This window comes from Anopheles coustani, chromosome 2, assembly GCF_943734705.1.
Source record: "Anopheles coustani chromosome 2, idAnoCousDA_361_x.2, whole genome shotgun sequence".
NCBI classification, from domain to species: domain Eukaryota; kingdom Metazoa; phylum Arthropoda; class Insecta; order Diptera; family Culicidae; genus Anopheles; species Anopheles coustani.
Window position 1 is genome coordinate 17871508 of NC_071289.1, and position 27738 is coordinate 17899245.

The 27738-nt window shown below is 44.8% G+C and overlaps 1 protein-coding gene across 3 annotated transcripts; it reads left to right on the plus strand.

The window, feature by feature from the left end:
- LOC131262165 (bridge-like lipid transfer protein family member 3B) lies at positions 1-27594 on the plus strand. 3 transcript variants are annotated; one of them, XM_058264104.1, is made up of 15 exons: positions 1-198; positions 12807-13008; positions 14114-14985; positions 16533-16652; positions 16805-17115; positions 20051-20137; positions 20210-21426; positions 21507-21654; positions 21722-21851; positions 21931-22012; positions 22088-22545; positions 22626-22740; positions 26249-26391; positions 26511-26978; positions 27052-27594. In XM_058264104.1, exons 1-15 carry the CDS (start codon positions 155-157, stop codon positions 27224-27226), a joined length of 4572 nt encoding a protein of 1523 aa, XP_058120087.1. In that variant the 5' UTR covers positions 1-154; the 3' UTR covers positions 27227-27594. The 3 variants fall into 3 exon arrangements, with proteins under 3 accessions (XP_058120087.1, XP_058120085.1, XP_058120086.1); XM_058264102.1 differs by adding an exon at positions 24670-24690 and having other exon boundaries at positions 21507-21645; positions 21931-22545; XM_058264103.1 differs by having other exon boundaries at positions 21507-21645; positions 21931-22545.
- The last annotated feature ends 144 nt before the right edge of the window (positions 27595-27738 follow it).

Here is a 27738-nt window from a genome sequence, read left to right on the forward strand (position 1 = left end):
GTGAAGGTGCAAGTTCTTCCCGGAAGAAGTAAAAGTCTTTCGCCAACAAGTGCTGCTACGCTAACGGGGAAAGTGCGGGAGGAAAATCTTTGTTTCCGAACGAGTGAGCGAGAAAGCGTAAAGCGGAAGTAGCATCGGGCTAAAGTGCGCAACAATGGTGTCTATCATAAAGAATCAACTGCTCAAGCATCTCTCCCGGTAAGTGGCGTCTTGGCGAAAAGTCTTGTTTTCGTAACTGCAATATTTTCTTCCCAACAACCTCCCGACATCCTCAGGGGAGCTGAAGGTCACCCCCTGATTGCGATTCTTCTGCCTCTCCCTCTCGGTTTCTGTCCTTTCCCGTCGACCCTGGATCAATCGATTCCATTTCCTTCCACGACCGGTTTTACAATTAACTCAATTTGTTATTCATTTTCGTTCAAGTAAGACAGCGAAACCCATTCACACGTAACGAAACAGCTGTTACGAATGTTTACAGTCGTGTGCGTGAGTTGAATTGATAAAAAAAAAGCGGAGAAAGAAACGCGAAAACCTATTATCGACCTCCTCCGCACGGTTGGCGGTCGTCTGGAAGGATGCCAACAAACGGCGGTTCTGTTATCCTTTTGCGAGGGAAGAAGAGAAAGGGTTCCAGCTGGTTCCTCCCTTCCGCAGGTTGAGGTGTTGGAAATATTGAACCATTACGCATTACGTCGACAAGTGTCGCATTACGACACTTCGAGCCCTGGACGCAGAGAGAGCGGTCGCATTTGAACATTTCCCGCGTGGAAAGTGGAACCATTTTCCGGCACCACAAATGACCACGCACGAAGGACAGCACAGAATTGGTGGCACGCACTTTTGATGTTTTCCTTGTACCTTCATCTGATGCTTTTGGGTTATGTTTTAGGATAACGTTTTTATCGCTGTCGTTGGATAGGATCCCCAAAAAGAAACAAAACCCCCAGAATAGTATGTTTTGCGTGGGGGGGTAGCCTGACTCGAAATGGAAATACGGTTAATGGCGAATGTGTCCTTCGCGAGTTAGCTATTTCTGGTCTGTTTGCATGTCATTTAAATGTAAATTAATTTGTTACTTGTTATTTGTTGCCGGCAGCGACCGGTACGACATGGAACTCGCCTTCGGAAGTTCGTGGAATAAACCTGCCTGCGTTTGGACCAACGGCTGGGAATGGATAAACTCGATGGTGATATTTTTATTTGCCACTTTCTCTCTTTGTTTGTTTGAGCATGTTTTTCCATGCCGAATGGAAAAAATACTGCGTCGCAATGTTGTACGGCAAGTCGTTAAAATGCACGATGTTGATAATTTTTAACACCAACCAGTCACAATCCTGAAACTGACACTCGCAGGACACGCGGTAAAAACACCTCCCCATCCCCAATGAACGGTTAAAAAGTACGAAATAAAACCTTCTTCTCTAACGAAGCCTAACTATCGTCATTCGCCAAAGACGACCACGGTCGAGCTTAAGACGTACCGGTTTCGATTTATGGCGCTCGAGTTGTTGGTTACGGTGCGCCCGCGCCTAACAACCCTGACCTTTTCCATTCGCTCCCGAACGAGCTTCTTCCGCCCTGGATGGTCGGGAGTGGTCGTTTTTCCGTCCGTCCCGGTTTTTCTAACCCCAATCTTCTCCGGTCGCCGGTTGCTGCGAGGGGGGCGGGGATTTTTCCCGCCTACTTTAATGGCTGTCGGCTAAACCGTGCAAGCAAAGGCTGGCACACTGCGTTTGACTCTGGTTTTGCTCCTTACTTTTTGCTTGCCTTCGTCCTTGTTTTCATCGCCGTTGATATAAAAATTAAATGGCATGCGTCCCGGTGCGCTGAGAACGATGGAAGCTAGATTTAATTTTTCCCCTACAAACTTCAGCTGCAGTAGCATTTTTCCTGATCTCGGGATAAAAGAGGGAAGGATCGCCGGTTTTTCACTGGAATTCCATCACCAATGGCTTCCCGTGGGAAAAAAAACCTCCACCGGTGCAAAAGTTATACCATATGGTACGGGTTGGTTGGGCCTCCGAACTCCCCGGAACCCGGCGCTGATGACGTATCGCGTGCGGCCCCCGGGACGCAGGTACACTGCGTCAGGTCGGAGTTTTTAGAAAAACGAAAAAAAGGCCACCCAAACCTTCCACCCTCAAAGAACCCGGGAGGTGGGTTCCCCGTCGCAGTTACCTTCGTAAACGCTCCGGCGTAATGGAATTAATGGTCCGTTGGATGGCGGCTCCGGTGGAACGGGGTCGGCGATGGGTTTATAAATTTTCAAATGTAGCCACAGCGCTTTTTCCGATGGCGCTATCTGAAAAGTGTGCGGCCATTATTAGATTATAGCCCACGGGCGATTCTCAATTTTGTATCCTTTCTTCCCTTGCCTTCGCCGCACGTCGGTTGAATGAGGAAAGTGGGATTTATTAAAAATTTATGTCAATTACTGTGAATGGAAGTGGATCAGCGGTTTGTACGTGTGCGCATATGCATGCATGGGAGATGGGTTCCAAAAACCAAAAAGACAAATCCAAAGACAAATGTGTTTGGTGAATGATACCAATTTGTGAAAACATTGATATCTTCTTCTTATCTGGGCCGCACATTGATGAACCAATGTAAACATTGATATAAATAATTATTTTACATTATGTAAGTGGTCTTTGACGCTACAAAACAATGGACGATATAAACTGTAACTGGGTCATTCAAGTCAGAACGATGATGAATTGAATCTTAAAGATTAACAAAAAAGGTTATTATATAAATTTCTAGAGATACCAATGTTTACAAAGTGCGAAATGTTTATAGATGCACCACCATTTCTTTAGCACTCATTCACTGCAATGACATAACATAGGTATAACACGCACTGTACATTCTCGGATTAATTCGAATGAATCTCGGATGCATGATCTACATGAATGAATTTCCCAGAAACATTCCTATGTCACAAACCTTAACACACTTACTATCAAAACTCTTGTATTAAGACACTTTTCCCGAAATGTTCACCACTCGTTGGGGTCATCGCCCGTGTTTTGTTTTTTCATGCTAAAGCAAACATCAGCATTCTCTCGCATTCTCTTTCCCCTCCTGTGAGTCCACCATGTTATCAAACAGTGGACCATGTTTTGCCAACGGATTGCGAACCGCTGGGATACGACGCATCTGTTCTGCAGTCCACGGAACCATCCATGGAGGGTGGTTAACGGGCGTGTCTGCATGGTCGCTTTCCAAGGGTTATGATCTCCGGTCCGCCGTGTGTGTCCGGTTCGTGCCATAAATCATTTTGATAATGCATACAGTAAACACTTGGAGTTGGAGATGGAATGGAGATGCACCTTTTGGGGTAGAATTGTGTCCGTGTTTTTCCGAGGAAATGTAAATCCGTTGGAAGCGTTGGTTTTTCTTTGATCCTAAACATTGTTCCATAGTGCCTGTGCTATTGCTGCTATCTCATGCATGGTCGGTCGTTTTTCTTTTATCGTGATAAAGGTGGGTTATCACTTCCGTTCACGAAAAAGAATCACTCGGAGTGTTGCAAAATAGCTCTTTTTTGTTGAGCGATGAATGTACGATGATGATGAGCGGGTTTTTTTTCGTCTAGTGGCCACGCTTTATCAGCAAAGTGGGAACGGATTACAAAAAAAAATAGCCACCATCTGTAAACAGACTCGTCGGGTTCAATGCATAACCTTCAGAAAACGTGGCTATTTAATCGGGACTTTGCGCGGGGCTGATAAGCCACGTTGGCTCGATTTTGGCGACAGAACGTTGGATTTCATGCAGAGGAAATAGTTCACGGTACGTGTATGTGTTTAAAATATTTCTAAATTCAATTTTATAAAAATTCGCAACCCACATGTGAAACTAAAAATAATTGGAAATATAGCACTACTGACCCAGTCTTGTTTTTTTTCTTGCACCGAAACCACCAAGCATTACATGGTATTATTTTGGATGATGAATGGTCGACGGTTGGTTTGTGCCGGGTTCAATCAATCTACGTTACCGCCAGACAGCTTTGACCGGTTCCGGTGCAGAGAACATCCATTTTCACTTGCTCTAATGCAATTTCGTTCGTTGCTGCATGCTTCCTCCTGCAGTTTTGTCGGTGAAAATCCGTCCATTGCGTTCCACACGTCCACAGTATCACACTTTCATTTTGCTAATGATACTTGAGCCCTTACTTTGAGCGAACCGGCCAGCACCGGCGTTTAAAATGGTCATCCCTTTTTGAAATGGGACCGAAAGCTTGTAAAGCAAAACATGATGCTCATTTTGAAGTTGGGGTTTTTGTTACATCTTTCGACGCCCAAGTACATCGTGCACTCATTACACTGATCGTCATGGGCTCTGCTGTAAGTGGGTGTTCCATTTTTGGCTTCGTTTTCCTCTTTTCACTCACTCTTGAAGCCCTTCGCCATCCATTCCGTTCGAAAGTGGGTCAAAGGACAGCGATGCTGCCCTCAGCGGAAGGACGAACGCGAGGAAGAAATGAAGGGTATGTTTTTCTTCTGCGATGATTCCGTTCAAAGGGTCCACATAAATCCACGAGGGAACAAATGCTACACTGTCCGTTGTCTTCATTACGATCGTTTTTGTTGGCAGCTCGGCATTTTCTTATCACGAGTTTTAGGGTCCGCCTCGGTTTCGGTTGTATGCAAATTGGTCGCCGCTAGGTTTATATTGCTCTCGCCCGTAAAGACATGATGGTCGTCAGCGGGGACTAATTATTTTGAAGGCTAAATTGTAGGAATTAAAATGAGGGCAATGTGAGCGAGTTGCCCTGGATGATTAATCTTCCTTGGAGTGTCGTGTTATTAATTAAAATATTCCTTTCACTGACAACTATCTGTTGTAGGGGTTGACTTGCACTTATCAGTGCGTTTATTTTTAACCCTCACTAGTCACAGGTGTAGCGATGCAGTTTAACAATATCTGCACAATTCAAAAACTCCACGTTAACAGTATTCAATCATTTATATAATCTTTTATCATTTATGAAACCTCTTTTAATTCTTTATCATTCCTCTTTGGTTTTCAAAACAAGCATTGATTTGTTTTGTCTTTCTCAATAATCTTTATCATTCATGAAACCTCTTTTAATTCTTTATCATTTTTATTTGATTTTCAAAACAAACATTGAATGGTTGGTTTTGTTTTTCTTAAGGTAACGCTATCAAAAATCCTTGATGTGTTGATTACTTACAATTTGTGTGCTAATTATCTTAGATAGATTTTTACGTTATACTTCTCTGAAACTATAATAGTCTCATTTAATTTTGATAATTTGTGCCATGCGTGAAATTTTTTTTTATGTTCTTCTACTCTATTTTTAAAAACTTGTCAACTCCTGATCTTATCTACTTTTTACAACAGGCTTTTAGAAATGTGATTGTGTATGCTTACCATCGGAAGGGCCAAACTGAAATCACCATAAAATACATTACTTCTTTTCAAACACTTTTGAATTATGCAATTCTTCGATTGTTATCGAATTTGTAATTGTTCGCGATTGCATAACAACAATTTACCTCTTTATCTCACTGCCAAACAAGCTTGAACACGATGTAGATATATTACCGAACGTGCTACAATCGAATACATTGTCATTAAAAGCGGTGACAATGACTGACGTGGCATTACCTTGCACTGCACTGTGTCTGATGCAGTTGTCATAACTTACAGCGACGCATTCATGCACGCATAGTGCATATGCTTCCTCTCTTTACCCTTCCGCTTCCGAATGATGCCCATAACATTATTGCCCTTTGCTCACCGGTGACCTACAGGTGGACAAGCCTCGGGAAGCGGGGATTTCCGAAGGGTATGCAAGCGAGCGTCAGTGTCCGATGATGGACCGATCTGAGTGGAATAAATATTTCATAGAAAGGCTCCATTTCAACAGCACCGAATCGACATCCATCTGTCCTACACCGTAGCCTACCGTCTGAAGTACGAGTGGAATGGAACTGAAGTTCTGCTCAGAATGTGTGAAAATTGCAATAAATAATTCCACTCTGTCAGGGAGGGAGAAGTCGGTTCCGTTTCCGGTTTCCGGATTTTCATCACTTCTCCCTCGTCGGCAAGTGAGCAATTATTTGTGCTGCAAATTATTACACAATCTTTCCGGAGACTTCCCCCCGGAGACGGGAAAACTCGTTGTCGAAACGAAACGGAGGATGGTTGACGGTATCCTCCAGTCGGCTCCAGCTTCGAGTTTGAGTGTTCCCTTCAATATCGCTCCGGGGAAGGAATTGAAAAATGTCGTTTCTGCCCCTTGACTCGCTTCCGTTCGGGTTTTACTACCGTCCCGCTTTTCCCAGCCACAGAACGTCGTCCGTGCGATTGTAATTAATGATATTTTTATTTCATTTTCCTCTTCGATTGTGATTGATTGACGCGTAGTGGCAACTGGAAACGAATTGGCCGGGACACCGGGAGATGGGCTTTCTGGTGGTTCACCCCCCGCCCACGCTCGACGAGATGGGACGCTTTACTTGCTGCCATCGTGTGGAAAATTGCCAGTTCGTGCCGTTCGCCGATGGTTCCGCTGATGGTGGAAAACTTTTTAAACCAATTTCGAAAGCACTACGATACCTCTTTTTTTTCCTTCCCTCCTGTCACCGATGCAAACACGACGGAGCACTTGCCCGTGGCACGGAAAATATTGCCCCCACGGACGGCGGAAGCAAGTTAAGGCACGTGCGCTCTCTACGGTGATGCAGGAGATTCTTCCCGCCTGTTTTTTTTGTGCCACATTTTCCAACCCGGCGGAAATCCGTTCGCGAGACGCGCCCATATGCATAGTTATGATGCTACCGGGGAGGAGCGGGGTGGGCGAAATCTATCTACCCGGGGCACGCTTTCCGGGGAAGCTCGTTCGGCCCTGGGCTTTGGATGGCTGGAGATGACGAAGGATGGATTCCAAATGAGAAGGATCCGTTCGCCTGGTGGACGAATGATTTATCCGAGGATGCGGGCAAAGGATGGATCGATCATCCGGACGTGCCTAGCTTTACAGCTCATCACGAACTCAGGCCGCGGTGGGCTTTCGGTGCTGCTGCTGCTGCTGCGACGGAATACATAAATAATGAAATGAAATATATTTCCTTTGCCGGCGAAAGGCCTGTCCCGCAGCTTCACCTTCTGTTTGGGGCACCCACGACGACTTGTTTCTGCCGGAGTCAGCCCAAAGTTTCGCCAGGAAACCCGTAGCTAACACGGCCCACTATCAATATTACTCACGAATTCGATGAAATACTGATGGCAGATCACCCGGAATGCCCCCAGGCAGGAATGTCCGGACGGAGAGTGTTAGCCTAAGCCAAGCCACCCAATGGTGCCCATTGGGAGCTTCCGGGGGTGGATTGGTTATTAGTTTATTCGGTCGGTGCCGAAATAATATACCTCCACGCCAAGCTACGTTCAGTTATTAGATGGGTGTGTGGAATGATTCAATAAAGATGCTTTTGAGATGATAGTGACAATTGCTAAGTGGCGGAACGTTTAGACCAACATTCCTAAGCTATGGAATGAAACTACACGCTTCTGGTTGATAATTAAAACAGACCTCTTTAGCGGTCGTGTTATGAATAAACCATTTTTTCGTGTGATCCTCATTTTTTTTTTTTTGTTAATCACCACTTTTTCAACAATATTTTTACTTTAGTCCCGGTTTTTTTAACACAAATTTTGTGTATCCATTTGTCTTTTCAAAGATTTCCTGTACGTAGTCAAAAGATTTACTACATGTCTTTGAATTGTAGAAAGACTCTTCTTCTACTTAATTTACAGTCTTCAATTAATTTATAGTCTTATTCAGTTAATTCAGAATCCACAGACTTTACTTCTGTTTCAACGAAGCTTCTATGTTTTTTAATTGTTGTATTTTTGTGACCTTTTATATTTCATTTCAAGTGATACTAAGAAAAAGAGAAATCACATTAAAAGATGATCTCTAATTGACAGGAATGAAAAAAATAACAGTATAAGAAAAACAAAATTCAGTAAGAGTAATACCCATCCATAACACCATCCTTTTTTTCCGAACATTGATCGTAGCTCAATTTTTTCAATTGTCCTCAAGATAACGTCTCATTTTTAAAAGGCATTAATATTTCATTGATACCAACTTTTCATTTGAAATTGTAAATGAATATTGATTTGACTTATATTATGGACGATGTGATTGTAGCACAAACTGGTCTTTGAGATGAGCTCAAAAATATAATAGAAAAGTATTTCAAACATGTTTTTACCATCTAGAAGAAACGTTAAGGACAGCAGTAGGTTTTTATGCTTTATTTTTAAATGATTATATGGTACGTTATCGGGAATTTTAAGGTTCCAAAATCAGCGTTCTTTAAACCGTCCTTTGTTTCGTTGTTCGCTTGCTTCATTCCATTGGGAAATATCGCGTAATTTTGATGGGTAAAAATAGCAAGAGCTTTTCTTAATCTCCCGTGATGAATAAATCAGAGTCCATTTAACATATATTAAGAACACTCTGTTATATACTCGTACATTAAAGTCATCCCATGGCCCCGGATGAAATGGATTGTCTTGCCGATTCCGTTCCCCTATCAGTTTCCCACGGTGGAGTCACTTTCCCTCCCCTCCCCGCGAGAGAAGGAACCCAACGCTCAGTTATTCATGTGGCTCTTTACTTATGCATGATGTGCTTAATAATAGCTCGATCATAGCCTTATGCTTTAGCCGGAGGCCTCCGGAATGGTGAAGTTCCATCATCCTGCGGCTCGGGTGCCGGTTTAATGTGGGAAAAGGAAAGGGAAAACAAGTGAAAAAGCTGACCCACTCCGAAGGAAATTAACTTTCGTCCTGTCGCATAGAAGGTCGTCATACCTTGGGAAGTTACCGTTGATACCATTGGCACCTGTTGAGGCGATAGAGATATTTTCCGTCTCCGACTGGTTTGATAAGTTAGGAAATGGATTCCCAACACTTAGAAATCGTATGTTTCAGTGCCATCGGCACCTACCTGACAAGAAAATCCGTCCCGTATTAAATCCTGTCGAAGGGGGCTCCAATTTCTGAACTGGATTTAATTATTTATCCTTATTGTTCGCCCACCGTTCCGTCAGTCGTCGATCGATCGATGGTCTGGTACTAAGTCCACTGGCATTGACATAACTTGACCCAACGACTCCCCAGTCGTAAGGATCAATTGACCCCCTCCTTCCTACGTCGTGTTTCCTTCATCAAACTTTCCGCTTGCCAAAGGGTAAACTTGGTCCAGAACTTGAGCCTCTATCCATGCCATGGAGTTTGGCTCGTGCGGGGACAGTAAAGACACCGGGTTCCGGGTTGCGTGTTCGTTTGCAATGGTCACGTCACCACGAACTCAGGATCAGTGCATAATTGAATTCCTAGCAAAGTTTACCGGACAGCGAGACACCGGAGACACCGGCCCTCGGTGGACGGGACAGCAAGAGGTCGCTGGTTGGTTGGAGATTGTTTTGCGTTAAAGTTTTCTGGGTGATTTTAATATAAACTCTGAGTGCTCCCTCTTTGGATCCCGGCGATGCAAACCTGGTCGTTCCCGGATGGTGGAGCTTCCTGCGTCCCCGTTCCGGTGACATTTTAATTTGTCGTCGAACACGCCCCGGACGACGGATGAGGACGACTTCCGACCGCCCCTTAGGATGTTTAAATTGCAATGTAGGAACCAGTGACTTTCAGTTTTCACCTCACTTTGGCCAATCCCGTCCTTTGTTTGGTGGCAGAAAAATTAATTTCCACATACATCCCCCGCATCCCTCCCGGCTGCGCCATCTTTGCAACACAAAAACTTGGTCACCTTTTAGAGCTCATTCCAGGTAGGAATGTAATTTCTTTATAGTCATCAAACCGGCAAATTACCTTCAACGAATCGTTCCTCCGCTCGTCGGTCCCGGTGCGCTATGAGTTTCTTGTGAATTTTCCGATGGAAACCTGCTCTCGCACATTTTCCAGAGATATCCCTTCCTCAAAACCTGTTGCACTGTTCGCGGGGCGATCGTGTTTTAGGAGGATAAACACTTTTCGCCACTTTTCCGGCTCGCCGTACCCCTCCCCATGGTGGGTAAAGTTGGATGGCTTTTCCGGCTAATGAGTTCCGGGTATAATTTCCCTGATTGCATTCCGGCGTTTGAGCTTTGGACCCGTTCCGAAAGAGGGAAAGAACCACCGACGCTTGCAGCGACGGGATGGTTATGATTTTCGCTTATAAAAAGAAGGCATTTTGTCACGTACCCTCCCGACACTCTCGAAGAAGAGTCCCCCCAGGGCGGGATGAATGATTCGAAGAAGGTAAGTCAATCTCTAGGAAATAAGCCAGAAATAGTGACCCCTCCCTCTCCCGGTTGATGCGTGTTCGACCCCGCTTCGGTATTCGGTCCGTCGGTAAGAGACGTTGCGTTAATTGGTTCATACATATTCGATGCACGATGATGATGATGATGATGCTCCTTTTTGATGATTGCTAATCTATGCTGACGCGCTAAGTCGTTTGAAGCGTTCGGGATCTCTTGAGAGAACTACTACTTTGGTTTGATAAACTGTTTCCATCTCGAAGCGATTATTAAAGTTTTCAGTATCCTTTTGATGCTGAAGTTCGTTCATAAAATAGTTTTCCAATCAAGGTTGGATTTAAAGTTTAAAATACCACTCCTTCGTGGATGTATATCACCACTCATCTATATTGGATCGTTCTTATTAAAACACATTTCTTTGTAGAATATACATCATTTTACACTTTTATCTAAGTACATGCCAACCAAATTTTAAAACTTTTAAAAATATGAACTGATGTACTTGATCCTGTTATACGTTTCGGTGCTTTCATCTTATTTAAATCAGAGCTATATTCAGTTAATTATGAACTTATAAATTCATCGAGATTTTGAGTAATATTTTGAACATTTATAAATGTTTAAAATTTAAAATGGTGTATTTATTCTCCTATGTTTCATTTTTTTGATCTTTGTAATAGCATTACAAAAGCTATTTTTAGTTTCTTTTTATTAATTTACATTTAAAAGAGAAACCCCATACGAGCAGCTGATTTTATACTGAGAGGAAGACAGGAATTGGTACTAAAAAGCTGTAAAATAATTTTCATGTATAATTTCTTTTTCAAATTTCGAAGCAATAATTGTTCACGAAAAACCGATGTTAGTAGATACGTCAAAATACGGTACTTGCTTGTTAAAACCATTATTAACTCTTTATTTTTTCAATAAAGTTTGTTCCTACTTTGCTCTGAACATCGTAAGAAGAACCTCTTTTTATGAGTAAATGGTAATTGGTTCATAATTTGTACCGAAAGCTATAACATCATTTTACTATGTATATTTACTTGATGAATAATTAGCGTGATGATGCCACCATAACATCACTAATTATTATCCATCCTTTCCAGTGCGGGACAATGTTCCGGCCACTGTGCGTTTATTTTTCCCCATGCGGAACAATGATCCTCTTTTTTTCTCGCACTAATGTAATTGGCGCACAGCGAATCGCAATCAGCCCGATCCCACGCCTGGACCACTAAGGATCGCCGCCAGGACTATTCTGCTCCGAGGTGACATTTGACGGAGGATGGAGGGAAAACTTTTACGTCACCGAAATAGGCTTAAGAAGCAAGCAGCGCTAGGAAGGGAACGCGCGTTTGAGTGAAGTAATAAAGAAGGAAACGAAAGCTAACTTGCACAATTTTGCGCTCCATTCCGTGTGTTTTATTGGGGGAGGGGAACTAGACCACCGACCATTATGGTGATCATAAAAAGCGGTGCGGAATAATGCGCCCTGATTAGAATTCATCCCACACATACACACACATGCTGGCCCGCGAGCCTGCGGGGGGGAGAAGAGAAAACTCACTTTCCTTTCGCCATAGCTTTTCCCGAGATCCAAATTGCCTCCAACAACACGTACGCACTGCTAACGGTCTGTGATGACAGGTCGAGTCGTTTTCCCGCGCTCCGATCCTCCGTGAAGCCCGCGAGCATTTCCCTGTGCTAACTAGGGATCGGCGGGATGTATCCCGAATCATCCCCGTCCCTCCCCGGGGGCTTTTCCCGCATCCTCCGCGTGGTGTGGTTGATGCCGGTAAAAGATGGTTAGATTTTATTTATTTCACCTTGCTTTTTCCAAGCATCTTGCCTTTCCGGCCTTTGCCTTTTACCGTCATATAGTGGTGTGTGAAATAGGCAAAGAAAGTCCACCGGAATATAAACTAGCCGGCGAACTGACTTTGGCCACACATACACACACGAACCCACACACACACACACACTCTGCGCCAATTCGCTTTGGGCAATTCATTTTCATTCGCTCGCCGACAGTTGGCAAAGTAAAAGTTTTCCAAACATCCGAGGAAAAGTGCGAGGTCGGAGACGGATCCGTTCGTGTCCTTGGGACATTTTTGGGGTTGCACCGGAGGACGGCGAGGAGGAAGGGGGAGTTGATGGGCCAGGGGCCGGTAGCCAGGTCCTCGGCGGGGTCGTATTTTATTTCCCCGAGCGCTCGTCACCGTCGGTTTTCTGTGGGTATTTCATTTAATTTCATGCCCGTTCCGCTTCCCTGCACTTTTATTCGACACGTTTTCGACCGAGTTCACCCTCCGTTCGTATATCCTGACCGCTTAATTCTCCTCCACTTGGCGGCCAGACCCCCCAACCCTCACCACCCACCTGCTAGAAAGGGAGTCCACTTGGTGTGTATCCGGTTTCCGGATTATTTATTTGTGTGCATCTTTTTTTTTCTCTCTCTTTCATCTTTACTTCCATCTCCGGTTCGGGCTACTACAGTTACACGAAGAATTTATCACCCGATAAGGTGAACCTGAGCGCGTTCCGGGGCGAGGGCGAACTCTCCAACCTGCAGCTGGACGAGAACGTGCTGACGGAGCTGCTGGAGCTGCCGGCCTGGCTGCGGCTGACGTCCGCCTGGTGCAACCATGTCTCGTTTCGGATATCCTGGACCAAGCTGAAGAGCACACCGATTATGTTGGTAAGTAGGTGTCGGTGGTGGCGTACTCGTCGCCGGTTACCGCTGGCGGCATAATTAAGGTGATTGCAATCCCCGCCTTATCTATCCGTCTCCGGTGTCCGGCGGGGCGAACGACGAAAGTGCGTGTGCGGTTTGTTGCGATGTTGTGATTTTCGAAGCGAATGAGGTGTCAATGTGATTACTATCATATTACGGGGAAATATGATTAATACCACAATTTTTGGTCCAGATATAGAGAACTCTACTATCGCATACTGTTTAAACCACGACCTTCTTGTGGATTAAATACATAGATTGAGTTCCTTGTTTTAGGGAAGTTTATTTTGTGATTTAAATAGAGTTAAAAAAAGAGTAAACAAATAGTCCGTACCAAATGCTGTGAAAATAAACATTGATCCTATCATAACTTTCAAACTTTATTAAACTCTCTCTCAAGTTAATCTAAATATTTATGATTGGAAAAAAGTTGCCCAAATAGAAGGATGTCCGATCTTCTTTCCTGGGTTTCTCAGAAATTATTTTCAATTCTTTTAAATTAAATTTGGCAATTTTTCACAAATTTCGTAAAATATAATCCTAAGACAAAAATTCTACTAAATGATTTTGGCATTTCACTCAAAATCGTAATAAATTATCATCATGAAAAAAATGAAATGAAATTCTTTCTTTGGCTTCTTTCTGTTCGTTCAAATTTACTAAGTTCTTGAATTCACTAAAAACTTCGTTGAGCAAATTGCAAAGGTTCTAAGGTTACGTAAAAAAGCTTTGCCAAGTGTATTTGATCTTGAAGTGTGTTCTTTGCGAACAAAATAACTAGTTCAAAAAATGATTTTTCTGTATTGTTTTAATTTTTATGTGTTTGTATGGTGGATTTATAAATCCAACGAGCTTTTCGTGACATAACTTTATTTACAATGGTATACAATTTAAGTAATCGAGATATTTTCACAACGCGTCGTTCGATGCACTTTGCAAACAATTATTGTTTATTCTTTCACTATCTAATCGCTCAACACGATCATACTGCTTCGCGCGAATAAGTAAATAAAACAACATTTTACCGGCTTCACCCTGACGTGATCATCCACCTTCGCTTCCTTCACAGACGCTGGACGAGGTGAACATAACGATAGAGACATGCGAGATAGCGCGCAGCGGCACGCCGACGGCACGCCTCTCGAGCCTGACGGCGCCCCAGGGGAAATATAGCTTTATACACAAGGTCATCGACGGCATCACGATCGTGGTGAACACGGTGAACGTGAACCTCAAGAGTCCCGCCTTCACGGCCTCGGTGCAGATGTCCCGGATACGGGTCGAGTCGCGGACGCCCAAGTGGCTGCTGGGCGATCTGCGCGTGACAAGACTGAAGGATCCGACGCGCGGCATGATCCTCATCTTCAAGGAGCTGTCCTGGCAGACGGTGCGCATCGAGGCGAGCAGCACGCAGGACCTCAGCCTGACGCCGTTGCGGCTCCTCACCAATCAGGCCCGCTGTCGGATCACGATCAAGAAGCGGCTCTCGGACTGCAGCATCGTCGCCAGCCGGCTCGTGCTGATCCTCGACGATCTGCTGTGGGTGCTGACGGACTCGCAGCTGAAGGCCGCGCTCCACTTCGTCGACTCGCTGACCGGCCTGATCAAGGCGTCGACGAACGTGGTGCAGCGGGTGAAGGCGCAGAAGAAGCTCGAAACGCTGCCCGAGTACCAGGCCCAGCTGGACCAGTCGAAGAAGGCACCGGACACGCAGCAGCTGACCGCCGCCCAGCGCTACTTCAACGTGTACGACGTGCGGGAAACGTCCTACCACTTCTTCAGCCAGCGCATCGATCTGCACCTGTGCGACGACGTTGGCGTTGGCCGGTCCAGCCACCCGAGCCTGACCGACGGCGGGGCGCTCCAGATTTCGGTGCAGGGCTTCCAGATCGATTACTACCCGTACCACCTGGCGAAAGCCGATCGATCCCACTGGCCCAAGTGAGTAGCAACACAGCTCCCTCCCTCCCGTGTCACATGCCAATGAACGGGCGGTAATTTAATTTAACGAACTTCTGTTCCGCGAGTTTAACGCCTTCCGTGCTCGCGAGCTTACCAGCGCGAGTTGGCTGGTTGAAACTCGATTTCTTTCCTCGTCTCTCGTCCGTCGTAACGGAAGCGCCTTGCGTGTAGCGTGCGATATGAACACGCTCTTTTTCCGTTAGCACGCTGCCATGGGGTAGGAAATATATTAAAAATCAATGCATCCCAAGTAGGATCCACATTGCTAACACATGGCGTGACTCAGGCAAGTTTGGCGAAGTTTATTTTACGCCAGATTATGTTTATCGCGGGGTTTTCTCTCCTTTACTTATTTACTTTCGCTTTAGCTTGATATCCTTTTCATAAAAAAAACGTAGGTATATTTATGCATTAAGACAAAATAACACAATAGACACACAACATAAATAATAATAGAGAAAAAAGATTTGTTAATAATGTAATAGGGCAAAACTAGTATGAAACTAGCGTTAATTGAAATTATGGGTTCTTTGGGTAATATGCGCCAGTTCAGGAGAACTAATGCATTTTCAATGAAATTTACTAGTGATTGTTGTTTATATCAATTTTGAAATATTTCCTCCTATTTCCTGGATGTAAATTAAATCCAGAGAATTGATGCTTTTATTAATCAACATCTTGATTTTAAATGATAAGAATTCATTCTAGTTCGTTTACAAACTGATGCACCAAGCCCCGACCTACTTGCAAGTTGAATGGATAGTTGAACCTATTTGTAATAAAAATACGAGTGAATCTGCATACTTACCGAGGTTTTTGTGTGCAGTTTGAAGCTCTGATTGTACTTAATGGAACTATGTATTCCACTTATAAAAACAACCATTTTTGCACTGTCTATTCCCTGGCGGAGTGGACAGCAACATTACATCAGACTCTGTGCGAACTGGTGATGTTTTTGTTTAGTGTTTCGCGTTTCGGTTGATGTAGAACTGTAAAACTCACAGGATGATCACCTTTTAGTTCGCTTCTAGAGGGTACTTTCTTATGAAACATGTTTTTCATAAGAAATCAGAAGAAATGGGATGCATATTACCCCAGCGACCTCTATGTACTATGCTAATATTATATTCTTGTTATTACTTGCCTTCATCTTGCCAACGTTTCCAGTTGTTGAAAAATTTAACCAGAAGTGTTTTATATGTATATCAAACGAAAGTAGTTATTGGTATTTGTCCATTGAAATGAACGAAAAAAAGGAATCATTGCAAGGATTAATCTGCTTGTCTGTTAATCTACCATTTTTGTAACAGCATATGTGAGCCCAATGCTTTTTATTTAACTGGCTTGATTTCATGGCGATTTATTCGTGGAATGAACTGATTGACATAAATGATTGAATTCCTCCAAATTCCACCTTAACACTTCTAGCCCACACAATTTGCAGAATTTCATAGAATATTTTATATCCCACTGGAAAACACAATATTTCACGAACTCTACCTTATGTTATCCACCCGTCTCCTCAGATACCGCGAGGCAAGCATTCCACCCGCCCTCTGGCTCGAACAGTCACTAAACGCCTTCAGGGAAACCATCCTTAACCTAAGTCAACCGAACCGGCCGCCGCAGCATGCATCACTAGAAAGGTACGGCCCCGGAAGCGCGCTTCTCGCGTGCGTCAGCATCGGCGGCATGCATTATGGTGCTTCCCATTGTGCGACCCCGGGTGCGGGTTGTGGGAAACTGAAAACAACATCCCCCGCCACTAACCATAGTCCGTGCTTTACCGCAATTTCAGAACAACAAACTTTGGCCAGCAACAACAGCAGCAGCAGCAGCAGCAACAAGCGCCACCGGCATCTCCCTCGTTCGGACAACAACGTCGTACCAGTATTGGAAGCAATAGCAATCAGCAGCAGCAGCAGCAACCATCCGTCCCGGGGACACCGGGCAGTGTCGGTTCGGCCGCCGTGTCGCCGATGAAAAAGCACGTCCTGGACAATCTGGCGAAGCTCATGTGTGCCTGCGTAGTGATGAAGATCGAAGAGTTTACGCTGTACCGCGTGACGACGTCCGGGAACAAGCAGATGCCGAAGGAGTTTGTGGCCGGTAAGTTGTCTGCGTGTGTTTTTGTTCGCCCCCCCTCTCGTGGTGATGCCTTGGCAGGAGGCAGCTTGTTTGCATGGATTAAACGGACGGCATAGGCATGAGGATGAAGCAGAGGGGAAATTTCAGTAGGAGGAGTGTTCATTATAACTAGCCCTATTTTCCTTAGTATGAAGAGTACACGCCCCCACGGGTTCCATGTTGTAAAACCGTGCAAGTGGTTAGCGTGTGCGGTCTCGTACGGAGTCATTAACGGTTTCTTTCTGCAACCATTTTCGTTTCATTGCTGCTGCTGCAACTCAACAGCACAGAACAAGCGGAAGAAAGGTATCGATTGAGTTCATTTTAGACTAGAACATTTTTCTTTATTGCTCGGTACTCTATTTAAATTGTTTATTTTACATTTTCTCTCATGTTGACGTTATACAATCGATCTTAGTATATTTCATTCAAAAGCAAATAGTTGTGTTAGATGGTGTTTAAAGCAGTTTTGAGTTTAAGTGAAGTTGTTTCGTATTGGCAATTGGTATGCATTTCAATCATAAACATTGTATCGGTTGTTGTACCTTGCCTCGTAACGATCATCATCCGGTAACGATTCATAACCGAACGAAGAGCTAGAATCGGAGCCATAGTCTTCGTCCCCGCTCCTCCCATCTTCCTCTTTGGCGTTCTCGTGAACCTCCGCATCATTCGGCACCACATTGTTGTAGAAGCGCACCGTAAAGAAGTAGAAAAATTCGGCCAAACTCAGCAAACTAGCACCGGTAAACAGTCCCAGTATGCCGCCGATCGAAACCACCACATCGATGGTCTCCCGGACGATCTGGCGCCGGTACCGTTGCGTCGGCATGCCCATCAGTTTGATCAGCACCGATCGTTCGTCACGATCGAACGTTTCCGACTCCCGGCCGACGATGCGGATCTGCTTCTCGTTGCACGACGGATAGCAGGGGCATGCCAGGCCGTCCGTGCGCCACGGTTGAAGAATTTTCGTTGCCGGCGCGACAATATCCATTTCATCCAAGCATACCATACCGTCAAAGTTGCATTCGAGATGTCTTTCGTTTTCTTGAGAAAAAAAGGAAGAAAGTTGAATTCAATGAAGAAGAAACTAATCAATGTGGACACGCTCTTTACCATCCAGTATCATGTTGTGGTGACAACAGTTGCACAAGCGTATCTGGGCCGCCTTAAGACATGCGGTAACGCACACACTGTAGCTGTACTGCGGATAACCGTCGGTGTCGGATTTTTCGTCGGGAAAACGGCACCGTCTTATGTCGGTCTCGACCGAGCGAACCAGTGGATCGTTCACGATGTCCTGCAGCGTCATGAAGACGGTCTGCGAGAAACCGGCCGCAATTTGGTTGTACGTCAAGCTCGCCAACAGGATGTGCGGGATGTCCTCTTCGTTCATAATGTGCATCTTTAAAGGCGACGGAGGATGAGGAAGCAGAAAAACTAAACGCCAGCAGTGTAGAAGTTTGCAATACTTACCGAGGTAGCTAGCTTGAAAGATAGTCTTAGTTCTCCTTCCGGTGTTTCTGTATCCACTTCCATACGAAGCCAATCCTTCCCGTACCTTGTGGGGAGTGTAAAGAGTAAGAATGACATTTTGCTTCGGTTACTTCCGATCAATTTGTCCAACGGTTCGCACGTTGTCACCTACTTTTCAACCGTTTGCAAAGAATTAATTAGAAAGCATGATCCCACGCTCGTTCTGATTGGACGAAAGTAGCGGCAACAGTCGAAAGGTTTCCCGTTCCAGGAGCAACTGCTGAACAGCTCCGTACAGTTCGCACGAACTAAACCCGCCACGGCCCGATACCCTTCGCGGGGACAACGCATACATTCGGAACACTTTGCGTACGGTTGGCAGTACACCTGGAAAGCCGCCGCGTTGTACAGGTTATGGTAGATCACACGCATCAGGAAGTCTTCCACGTCGTAATTGTACTCCATGCTCTCGCCCTCGCGCAAACCATCCATGTACGTCATCAATCGGTTGTAGGTTTCCTTGTTGTAGCCCATCTCGCACACCCCAACCGAGGGAAAGGCCGTCCGCTCCCAGCGGGTATCGACGTTCTCCAGCGCGATGCTGACGGTATCGTTGCGGAACAGGGCGACATACGTGCGGATCAGCTGCACCGCAAACAACCACCCGGTCAGCGTGCAGCCAATCCAGAACCATCGTTCGGTCCAGTGGTGGCGGGAGTTGCCAATATTCCTGATGCCGGCCAGCGACGAACAGTTGCAGTACTCCACCAGGATGCGGTAGAGGGCTTGACCTACTCTTGACACTAACCTCATTGTGTTGCGATGCCCGAAACACTGATTGTGACCTCCGGACGAGCTACTCTTAATAATTCACACAAAACCCCCCAACGGAAAGGTCTCAACATTTACCCTCTCTGGTGGACTTGCGAAGGCGTATAATTAAGCGACCAATGACATGAGTTTTCCATTTGCTCCGTTAACCCTGAAAAGGACTTTATTTGATTGTTGGTGGTCATGAACTTTACATGAGTTGCCCCTAACCCTGTGAACTCACGTTCCGTTTGATTCATTCTTCGCTAGATTTTATTATGTTACGGAGCAAAAAGGATAAAAGTCGTTAAACGGATCATAAAACTATGACATTCCGGAAACGAGAGGAACACCATCTTATGTTTAATGCTTTTCCATCGACCTTTTCAACTATTTTTCATACTTTATTCTTGGTTATAAGAAATGTTTATAGTCATCTCTTAACTGGTCACTCTAAAATCCATTTACTTATTTAATTAGGAAAATGTTTAACTTATCCATGTTAGCCATACTAGCCTTACATTGTTGCATGATGGATTGAAGTTGAAAAAAAAGTTTGTTTAGTTTAATTGTTTGCAAGTTACTCATATAGAGTGTTAAATTAATCTGAATACTTTTCCACTTTCAGCTGACAGAGACCGAGTACCACCGGATATGGCCACCCTTCATGCGGAGTTTACCTACTTCTACTACCCCGGAGACTTTGTCTTTCCCCGTAAGTAACTCTTTGATTGGTCTCGTTTAACATTTTAACCTAATTTTGTCGTATCTTTCCTCCCTCTCTTAGTGCCACCGTCGAAAGCGTTCGTTCACATCAACCCCGTTCAAGTGCACTTCCATCTGGACAGCTTCCTCTGGCTGAGCTCGTTCGTGCTGAACCTGCACGAGAGTCTCCTCCGGACGAACAATGTCACGAGCGGCCTCAACTCCCCGTCCACCCCGTCGACCTCTTCGGGCGGCGGTGGAGGCGAACAGCAGCCCAACATCATGTACATGGACGTCAAGGTGGAGTGCATAATGCCGCGGTTGATATTCGAGGCATCGCCCGGCGCACCACAGCAACGCGACCGACCCAAGGCGATGCACGTCGAGGTGTCCCGGTTCGCGCTGACCAACATCCGTGAGACCGGTGCCTCGCGGGCGGACCTAGCCCAAGCCATATCGTCCCTGCAGGAAGGTAGCCTTGTGTTTGGCTCGGGGTTTCCCTCGAAACCGGGCGATCTGTGCATCGTGACCGATCGGATACTGTCGCACATTGCGGCGACGGATGTCGTTGGGGGAAGCGCGTACACGGCCGGTGCCATTCCAAACGGTGGCGGAGTGCAATCAGCGTTTAGCAATCTTACTCGGTACGCAACGTGGCGCGAACCGAGGGACGTGTGGTGTTTGAAGCTTGATCCGGTTTGGGTGGAGTTTTACGGAGCCCGTTCGATCGGTCCAAGCCGAGCGATTCCGTTCGTCGATGCGGTTCCGGTGACGATATGGTTACACGGGCGTTCGGATGAGCTCCCACCGGAGCTGCTCGAGCCACCGGAGTGTGGTGACGGAAGCAAGCGGCTCAACAGCAACAACTTTAACTCGAACAAATCGAGTGAAAGTAGTCTGATACTGTCCGTCAACAGTCTAAAGCAATCATTAGACCTGTCTGAAACGCCCCTCGGTAGCCACTGGAGTGGCGGACCTCCGCTGGGTCCGCTGGACGATGAGAAATGGAAGCGGCTTTCGGTCGCATCCGCTCCCGCCATTCCCGAGGAAGGGTCGCCGGTTAAACTCGGCCCGGCCACAACTACTACCACTAGCCACAAGTTACCCCCACAGCTCCCTTCGGTCGAGGACAGCGACGCGGACAATCGGACGGCCGATCTGCACATCATCGCTCACGTTTCCAATCTAGTTAGTGTTCAAATTGACCATTATCAGTATCTGTTCCTGTTGCGTCTGGCGGAGGAGTTAACCGAAATGGCCACATTTCTATCGCTCGATTCGAAGCGCATCCTACAGGCAGTAAGTGAGCGGGACGGGAATACATACATAGTTGCCATAACCATTTGTGTAAATGTCTCTCACCTTTATCTCACGTCCAGGCAAATACGGAAAAATCAATCATAGTTGGCTGTGTTATACCGCAGGTGGAAGTTTCACTCGTAATGCCCTCTCAAACGCCCGGTAAGGAGTCGAGCGGAGGTGATGGTGAAAGTGTGCTGCCCGATTCCGCTAGCTTAGGTATTATCAGTGAAAATATACAGCTTCCCATTATTCAAACTAACCTTCCCACTATGATAATCCCGTTCCGTTCCAGGTTCCGGGTGGCCAAATTCGATGGACCAAACAAGAAATTCTAACATTTTTAGCAGTACCGAATGTCCCTCCCCAATAGCAACAGAACCTCCGCTGGAAGTGCATCATATTTCCAATCCCAACACCCACGGGTACGATAACATAGAAATATAATTCAGTTCTACTCATTTCTAACTTTACGGTCACCTTTGATTTGTTTTCCAACTACAGCCATAATGTGCAAATACAAAGCGTTCCAACGACATCTTCCACCTCCGGTGTTGCCTCGGTAGAAACGCCATCCTCTTCCTCGGTAGTTGTCGTCACGGCACGTACCGTTGGTTCTACCAACACCGCAGGAACTGCTATTCCGGGCGGCCAACAACAGTCGCAACACCAACAGCAGCATGCCGCACTACAAACGCAAACGAAAACGCGCACCTCAACCACCACCAACACCACCGATTCGACCTCGTTCTCAAAGGAGCTCAATTCGGGCCTCAGTTCGATGAAGAAGGGCTTCTCGCACCTCATGACGTCGATCGATTCCGCACTGAAGACGAACACGTCCGATGACATGAGCGACACGCTTTCGGTGCAATCGGACATCAGCTCCGACTCGGAGTTACAACGCGTGCTGGAGGACACGGAAAAGACCACCGACTGTATGGACGCCATGTTCCGGCTGTATCCGTTCGGACAGGAGAGCACCATCAAAATGGCCCCGATCGAGGTGGCAAGCGAGGTGTGCGAGGATCCGTTCCTGACGAACATGTCCTCGCCGTCCGATCCGTCCGAGAGCAGTAGCCTCAAGCGACGGGATTTGGTGTCAATGGTTACATTTAGGTTCGTCGTTTGTAATCTTTGTCTTGGATCGGCATTTTAATGATTTACTCGCTCTATAATGTTCTTCCGGATTCCGCCAGGTTGACTACGGTTGAAGTGATACGCCAGAATGTCGGTAGCTGCTCCTCGCTTCGGTTGCAAATGTCCGCCATCAGCTGCGACGAATGTGGTGCCATTCCTTGGGACGAGTTTCAGGTATGTTGGCAACTGTTGCTACCACGAGCAGTAGAGCAATTCCATAATCCCGTGCAATAAGCATTTAATGCGGACATATTCTCACATACACAAACACACCAAACTCACAAACTCACAGCCTTTCGCTCTTTCCTTCCTACCACTCTTCTTGGTTTCTCTTCCATCTTCAATTTTCTTGGTATTTTACCAGTTTTTGAGTTAATATATTCTATTAATTAATACTTTGTCAAAATTCCTTTTCGGTGTCTATTTAATAAACTCGCAACAATTGTTTACTGTTAAATGTGATCGACGGTTTGCTTAATCCTAATAACTCCATCAAATAATGCCAAGCAAATCGTTATTGTTATCAAGCTGCCATTTGTTGATACCAGCATTAACACATATCTTGTAAATATATCTTCCTTAAAGTCGGTGTTAAATGGCTTTCCGAATAAAAGCAGTCGATGGAACGAATATCATGTCATAAATAAACTTAAATACTAGAGTCAAGATTTCTGAGGAAATTGCTAACTAATACATCCCACTTCTGTAGACTGTTGGAACGATTTTGTCCGACTTGCTGCCTTTTTATCTTTAATTTTTATTCTACTTATCGTCTTTGTAATCATATCTTTCAACCTTCTCGTACCTAGGATAGGATAAGCTACAATCTGGCATGTATTCTTTTGAATCCTTTTTTCCAAATCAATACATTTTACTGCAAAGTACTAAAGAAAAGCACATCTTACGCCATCTTAAACTTTCTACGTCTATTTATTCCTCCCTTTTCATCGCACTGTGCCTTTTTTGGTATTTGTTTTCCCCTCAGTACTTTAATTATTATAGATTTCCTACTTCATCCTTCATCTATTATATATTTGTTGGAATAATCCTATATATATAAATAAAAACATTAACTACATATTCTTATATACTATATATATACATACACATATATAATATTCTCAACTATCCAAGTGTTAATGTTGTTGAAACTTTTTTCTTTTCTTTTTTCTTTTTTTGCATGCTTTCTCTATCATCTCTCGTTATTCAAAAAAAAAAACAATAATCCTATCGATAATACAAACCAACCGGAAAACAAACAAAACAATTCAATCGGATCCAAAACCATAAAATTGGCTTCATATGTGTAATCAACTTGCCAACATCCTCGACAACAACATTACACCCTCTGCCGTCTGTCCTCTCCGGCCAACAATACGCATCATTGCACCAACCGTGGTCCTTCCGGTCACTACTGTCCCTTACAAAACACCGAACGAACAAACACCGTACAACATGCGATACAATTATCAATCACCTACACGTATCCCTTTCGTAAACTTTTTCGTCCTTGCACTTCCTTTACTGGCTGCCATCCCAACGCCAACGCCAACTGTTTCCTTCGGGCTGCAAACACGTGGCCTTACCGAACATCGAAACTTATGATTTATGGTTTCTCGTTATGGTGACGTGTTGCAAAACAACATTCGTGTGGGTTGTGGTTGTCTTTCTTTGTGTTGGTGTGTATGTGTGTGTGGGGCTGTGGGTTGTGTGATTGTTTGTTTATGCATTTAATATTGTTCTGGCACCGCCGTCGTGTTACTGCTATTCCTCCAATGAAAACTTGATGGGGTGATGGTCTCTTACCGTGTGTGGAATGGTTCCTCACTTGCGCTCCATCGCCTTTTTTTGGACACGGTGGGGTTTCGTCACCTATTGCACCCCCCCTTTTTCCAACTTCTGCCGCATTATATACGTGATCCTTGTGAATCGTTTCTGTTGTTCTTGTGGTGCGTTTTGTGTTTTCCTGTATGTGTCGTTCTATACTCTTTACTCATACGAATGTAACCGAACCAACTCTGTTGCACGATCGCTGGTAAACCAACAACATAATCTGTGCCAACTGTACACATAAACGTGACCTCTTCTCTCCCCCTCAAAAAGGGTGCTCATCGCAAGCCAAAGGTATCTATACTCGTTTACAACAAATCGTTTTAAACATTGATTATCATTTTTATTTATTTGTGTACTAGCTGTATTTTATTCTGCGTCGTTTGGTTTTGAGTTTATTTATGCTCATTTCATGTTATGTTGTACACTTGTGGAGACATTTTTATTTATCCCAAATTCTTCTTCAAATGTTAAAGTGATGGAAAGAGAGATTTGTAATGTATTGACTATCCCCATTTCTGGTGCATGTTATCAATGTATGTTTGTCTGTAATTCGCAGTCAGCAAACATTCCAGTCATGTTTAAATTTACTGGTCTCTATCTTCTGTTTAGCTCAGCACAACCGGTGTACAAAGGAATTGTGAAAGAAGGCTAGATTAGGTTATGGTTTACTTGTATTGTTTATTTAAAATTAGTACTTCAACTGACCCTCTCTAAATATGTTCAACTTTGTGCCCTTGTTCCAATCACAGATGACGATCATCACACACCACACACCCAGAGAACGTATCGTTCTCTTTTCTTAAACACAACTTTTACTATTCCTTAGCACTGAATCCTTACTGTATTATACAAACAACCAGAACAGCACAAACAGCCCACAAACACCTTGCATTTGCTTGCATTTTGTTACTGTTTGCTTTGCTGGATGAATGATGATCACGCTTGTAATGCTCTATCTTTAATGTTCCTGTCCATTATTATTTCTTTTTTGGCAATATAAAACGACCCCTTCATTATATCCTAAGTTCAGGGGAAAAGGAGAAGCCTACGAATATCTTCTCATTCTCATTCTTTACATTTATTGAGATGATGATCGTTTGTTCTTATGGATAGAGACCGATTGTGCTGCATGTTTACAGTGATTGATATACATCAACCTATATAAAATATGTAATACCTAACTAGGTGTTAGGTTTACATAAAAATTACATGTTTTACCACTTTTTGTGCACCTAAGATACTCTACACAGTGTAAAATATTCAAAGCCAAAAACATTCCTTCATAGAATAGCTACTCTCTCCACCTTCGTCTTCCTTGATCTCTCTTTCTCTCTCTTTTTCTCTCTCGTTCTCGCTCTCTTTCTCTTTTCTTTTATCTCTTTTATCACTTAATTTATTTTATGTTGATTCAGAAATTCGTCATTTCTGAACTTTTCCGAAAGCTCGATTTTGATTCTCTACTTTTATACATGCTTACTGTACTGTGTGTCTCGATCTTTCTGGATTTATCCTTTTCTAAAACTACACACAAACGTTTTATGTTTGTTTTTACTAAATGTAAGCTAACGCAGACGATAACCGTTTGATGCTAATTTAATGATTTTGTTTCTTTTTTCCCTTCATTATTTTTATTCCCTCTCTCTCTCTTTCTCTTTCTCTCGCACATACATTTCTCATCTGTTGGAAAATTAAATTTGAAATCTGAAACTGAAATGCATTGTCGTCGAACGAATGTTGCTTGGCAATCGGTTTGCGATAAAATATCTCATCATTGGTTTCTCTCCTGATTCGGCAAAAACGTTTTCAAACATGGCCAATTCGAAAAAACGAAAATCATTTATCATCCTAGACCAAGTTCGGTACTAGATGTAGAGCATGGAACATTGCACCGCATAATCCGGAAGCACCACCTTGCGTTGCGATTAGATTAGAGGAGGAGCTGACCCTGCCGGCCGATTCGTTTAAAGTGACTGACAAGTCGACGATCATGAGGTAATGATATGAACTTGCGGGAACACGGACTTTCTTCTACGTGGGTCTTACGTTTCTTACCCCTTTTTATTCTGGTTAATCCTTGTTACGGCGTTTTAAACGATCGGTATCGGCTTTAGCTGGTTCAAACGGAAACTCAACGTTGAGGTGAAAGATCTCGATCTTCAGCTCTCGATGAGCACGGTCGTGGGTCTTGGCGATCTGGCCGAGGACGAGGTAATCCCCACGCCCATCCCGATGGAGGTCACGGTAGAGAACGTGAAGGTGAACCTGATCGAGGATCGCCCACCGGTGAACATCACCTCACCGGGGACGCTACCGGTCAATCTGGCCATCGGAAGGGTACTGCTAACGCGGGACGAAGCCGGCGTGTTCCACGTGCAGCCGACGTACGGTGGCAAGCCGGATGACGTCACCGACAGCGTTGGCGGTGGTAAGCGGAAACTGAACCGAGCCGACTTTGAGCAACGGCGAGAGCGCGATCGAGAGGTGAAATCCCTCCACCTGGTGCTACAACAGCTCAAGCAGGACAATGAAGGCCTCAAGCGGCAACTGACTGACAACGAGAAGACATCGGAAAGCAATAGGTGAGGCTCATCATCTGCGCCCTTCATTCCATTAAACAGTTTGATTAATTACTCCTTTCGACACCCGCTGCAGGATGAAAGTACGACAGGAGAATGATGTGTTGCGCACCTACCTGAAAGCGGCCCAGGACGACATCACCACGCTGCTGGACGAGAAGCGTACGCTCATGGCGACGATAAAGTCGCTCCAGGATCAGCTGACGGCGATGAGCGACGTGCAGTTGGGCCAGCAGGACGGCAAAAGATAGCACAACTGCATGGACTGTATACAGTGCTGCGGTGAAAATCCATTCTAGGCGCCCGTACGCCCCATGGATATCTCCTCGAACGGGTGGTGGTAAAGTTGGTGATGGTGGTGGTGGTGGAAACACGTACTGTACCGGCTGAAGGGGCTGCCCCGGCCAAAACCGTTCCATGCGACAGCTTATTTCCCGCATTCCATTCCATGTTCCGTTCCATGTTGTGTTCCGCAAACGCGTGGGCGCGATGAGAAGGTTGTTATAATGTCTGTTATGTTTTATTTATGATTCTAAGATAGCTCCCTAGTATTAAGATAACAAACTGAAGCTGAATAAAATCAAAGTACATCAGGGAGAGTTTTCGATAGAAAGGCAAACCGAACCGTTTTTTTTTTAATTTTCCCAACCCATTTCCACACGAAACCCAACAAAAAACGAAAGGGCAAAGCATAGAGATCGCACGTTTTGTTTGTGCGCAGATTGAAACATTATGTCGTGTGGCTACCGGAACGCAGGCATCA

Excerpts from the sequence above, each read along its gene's own strand:
- LOC131262165 (XM_058264102.1), top strand. The coding sequence starts at position 155 with ATGGTGTCTATCATAAAGAATCAACTGCTCAAGCATCTCTCCCG. Across the intron at positions 14,986-16,532 it reads GATCGATCCCACTGGCCCAA|ATACCGCGAGGCAAGCATTC; the intron begins GTGAGTAGCAAC and ends CCGTCTCCTCAG. Across the intron at positions 20,138-20,209 it reads CGGAGACTTTGTCTTTCCCC|TGCCACCGTCGAAAGCGTTC; the intron begins GTAAGTAACTCT and ends TCCCTCTCTTAG.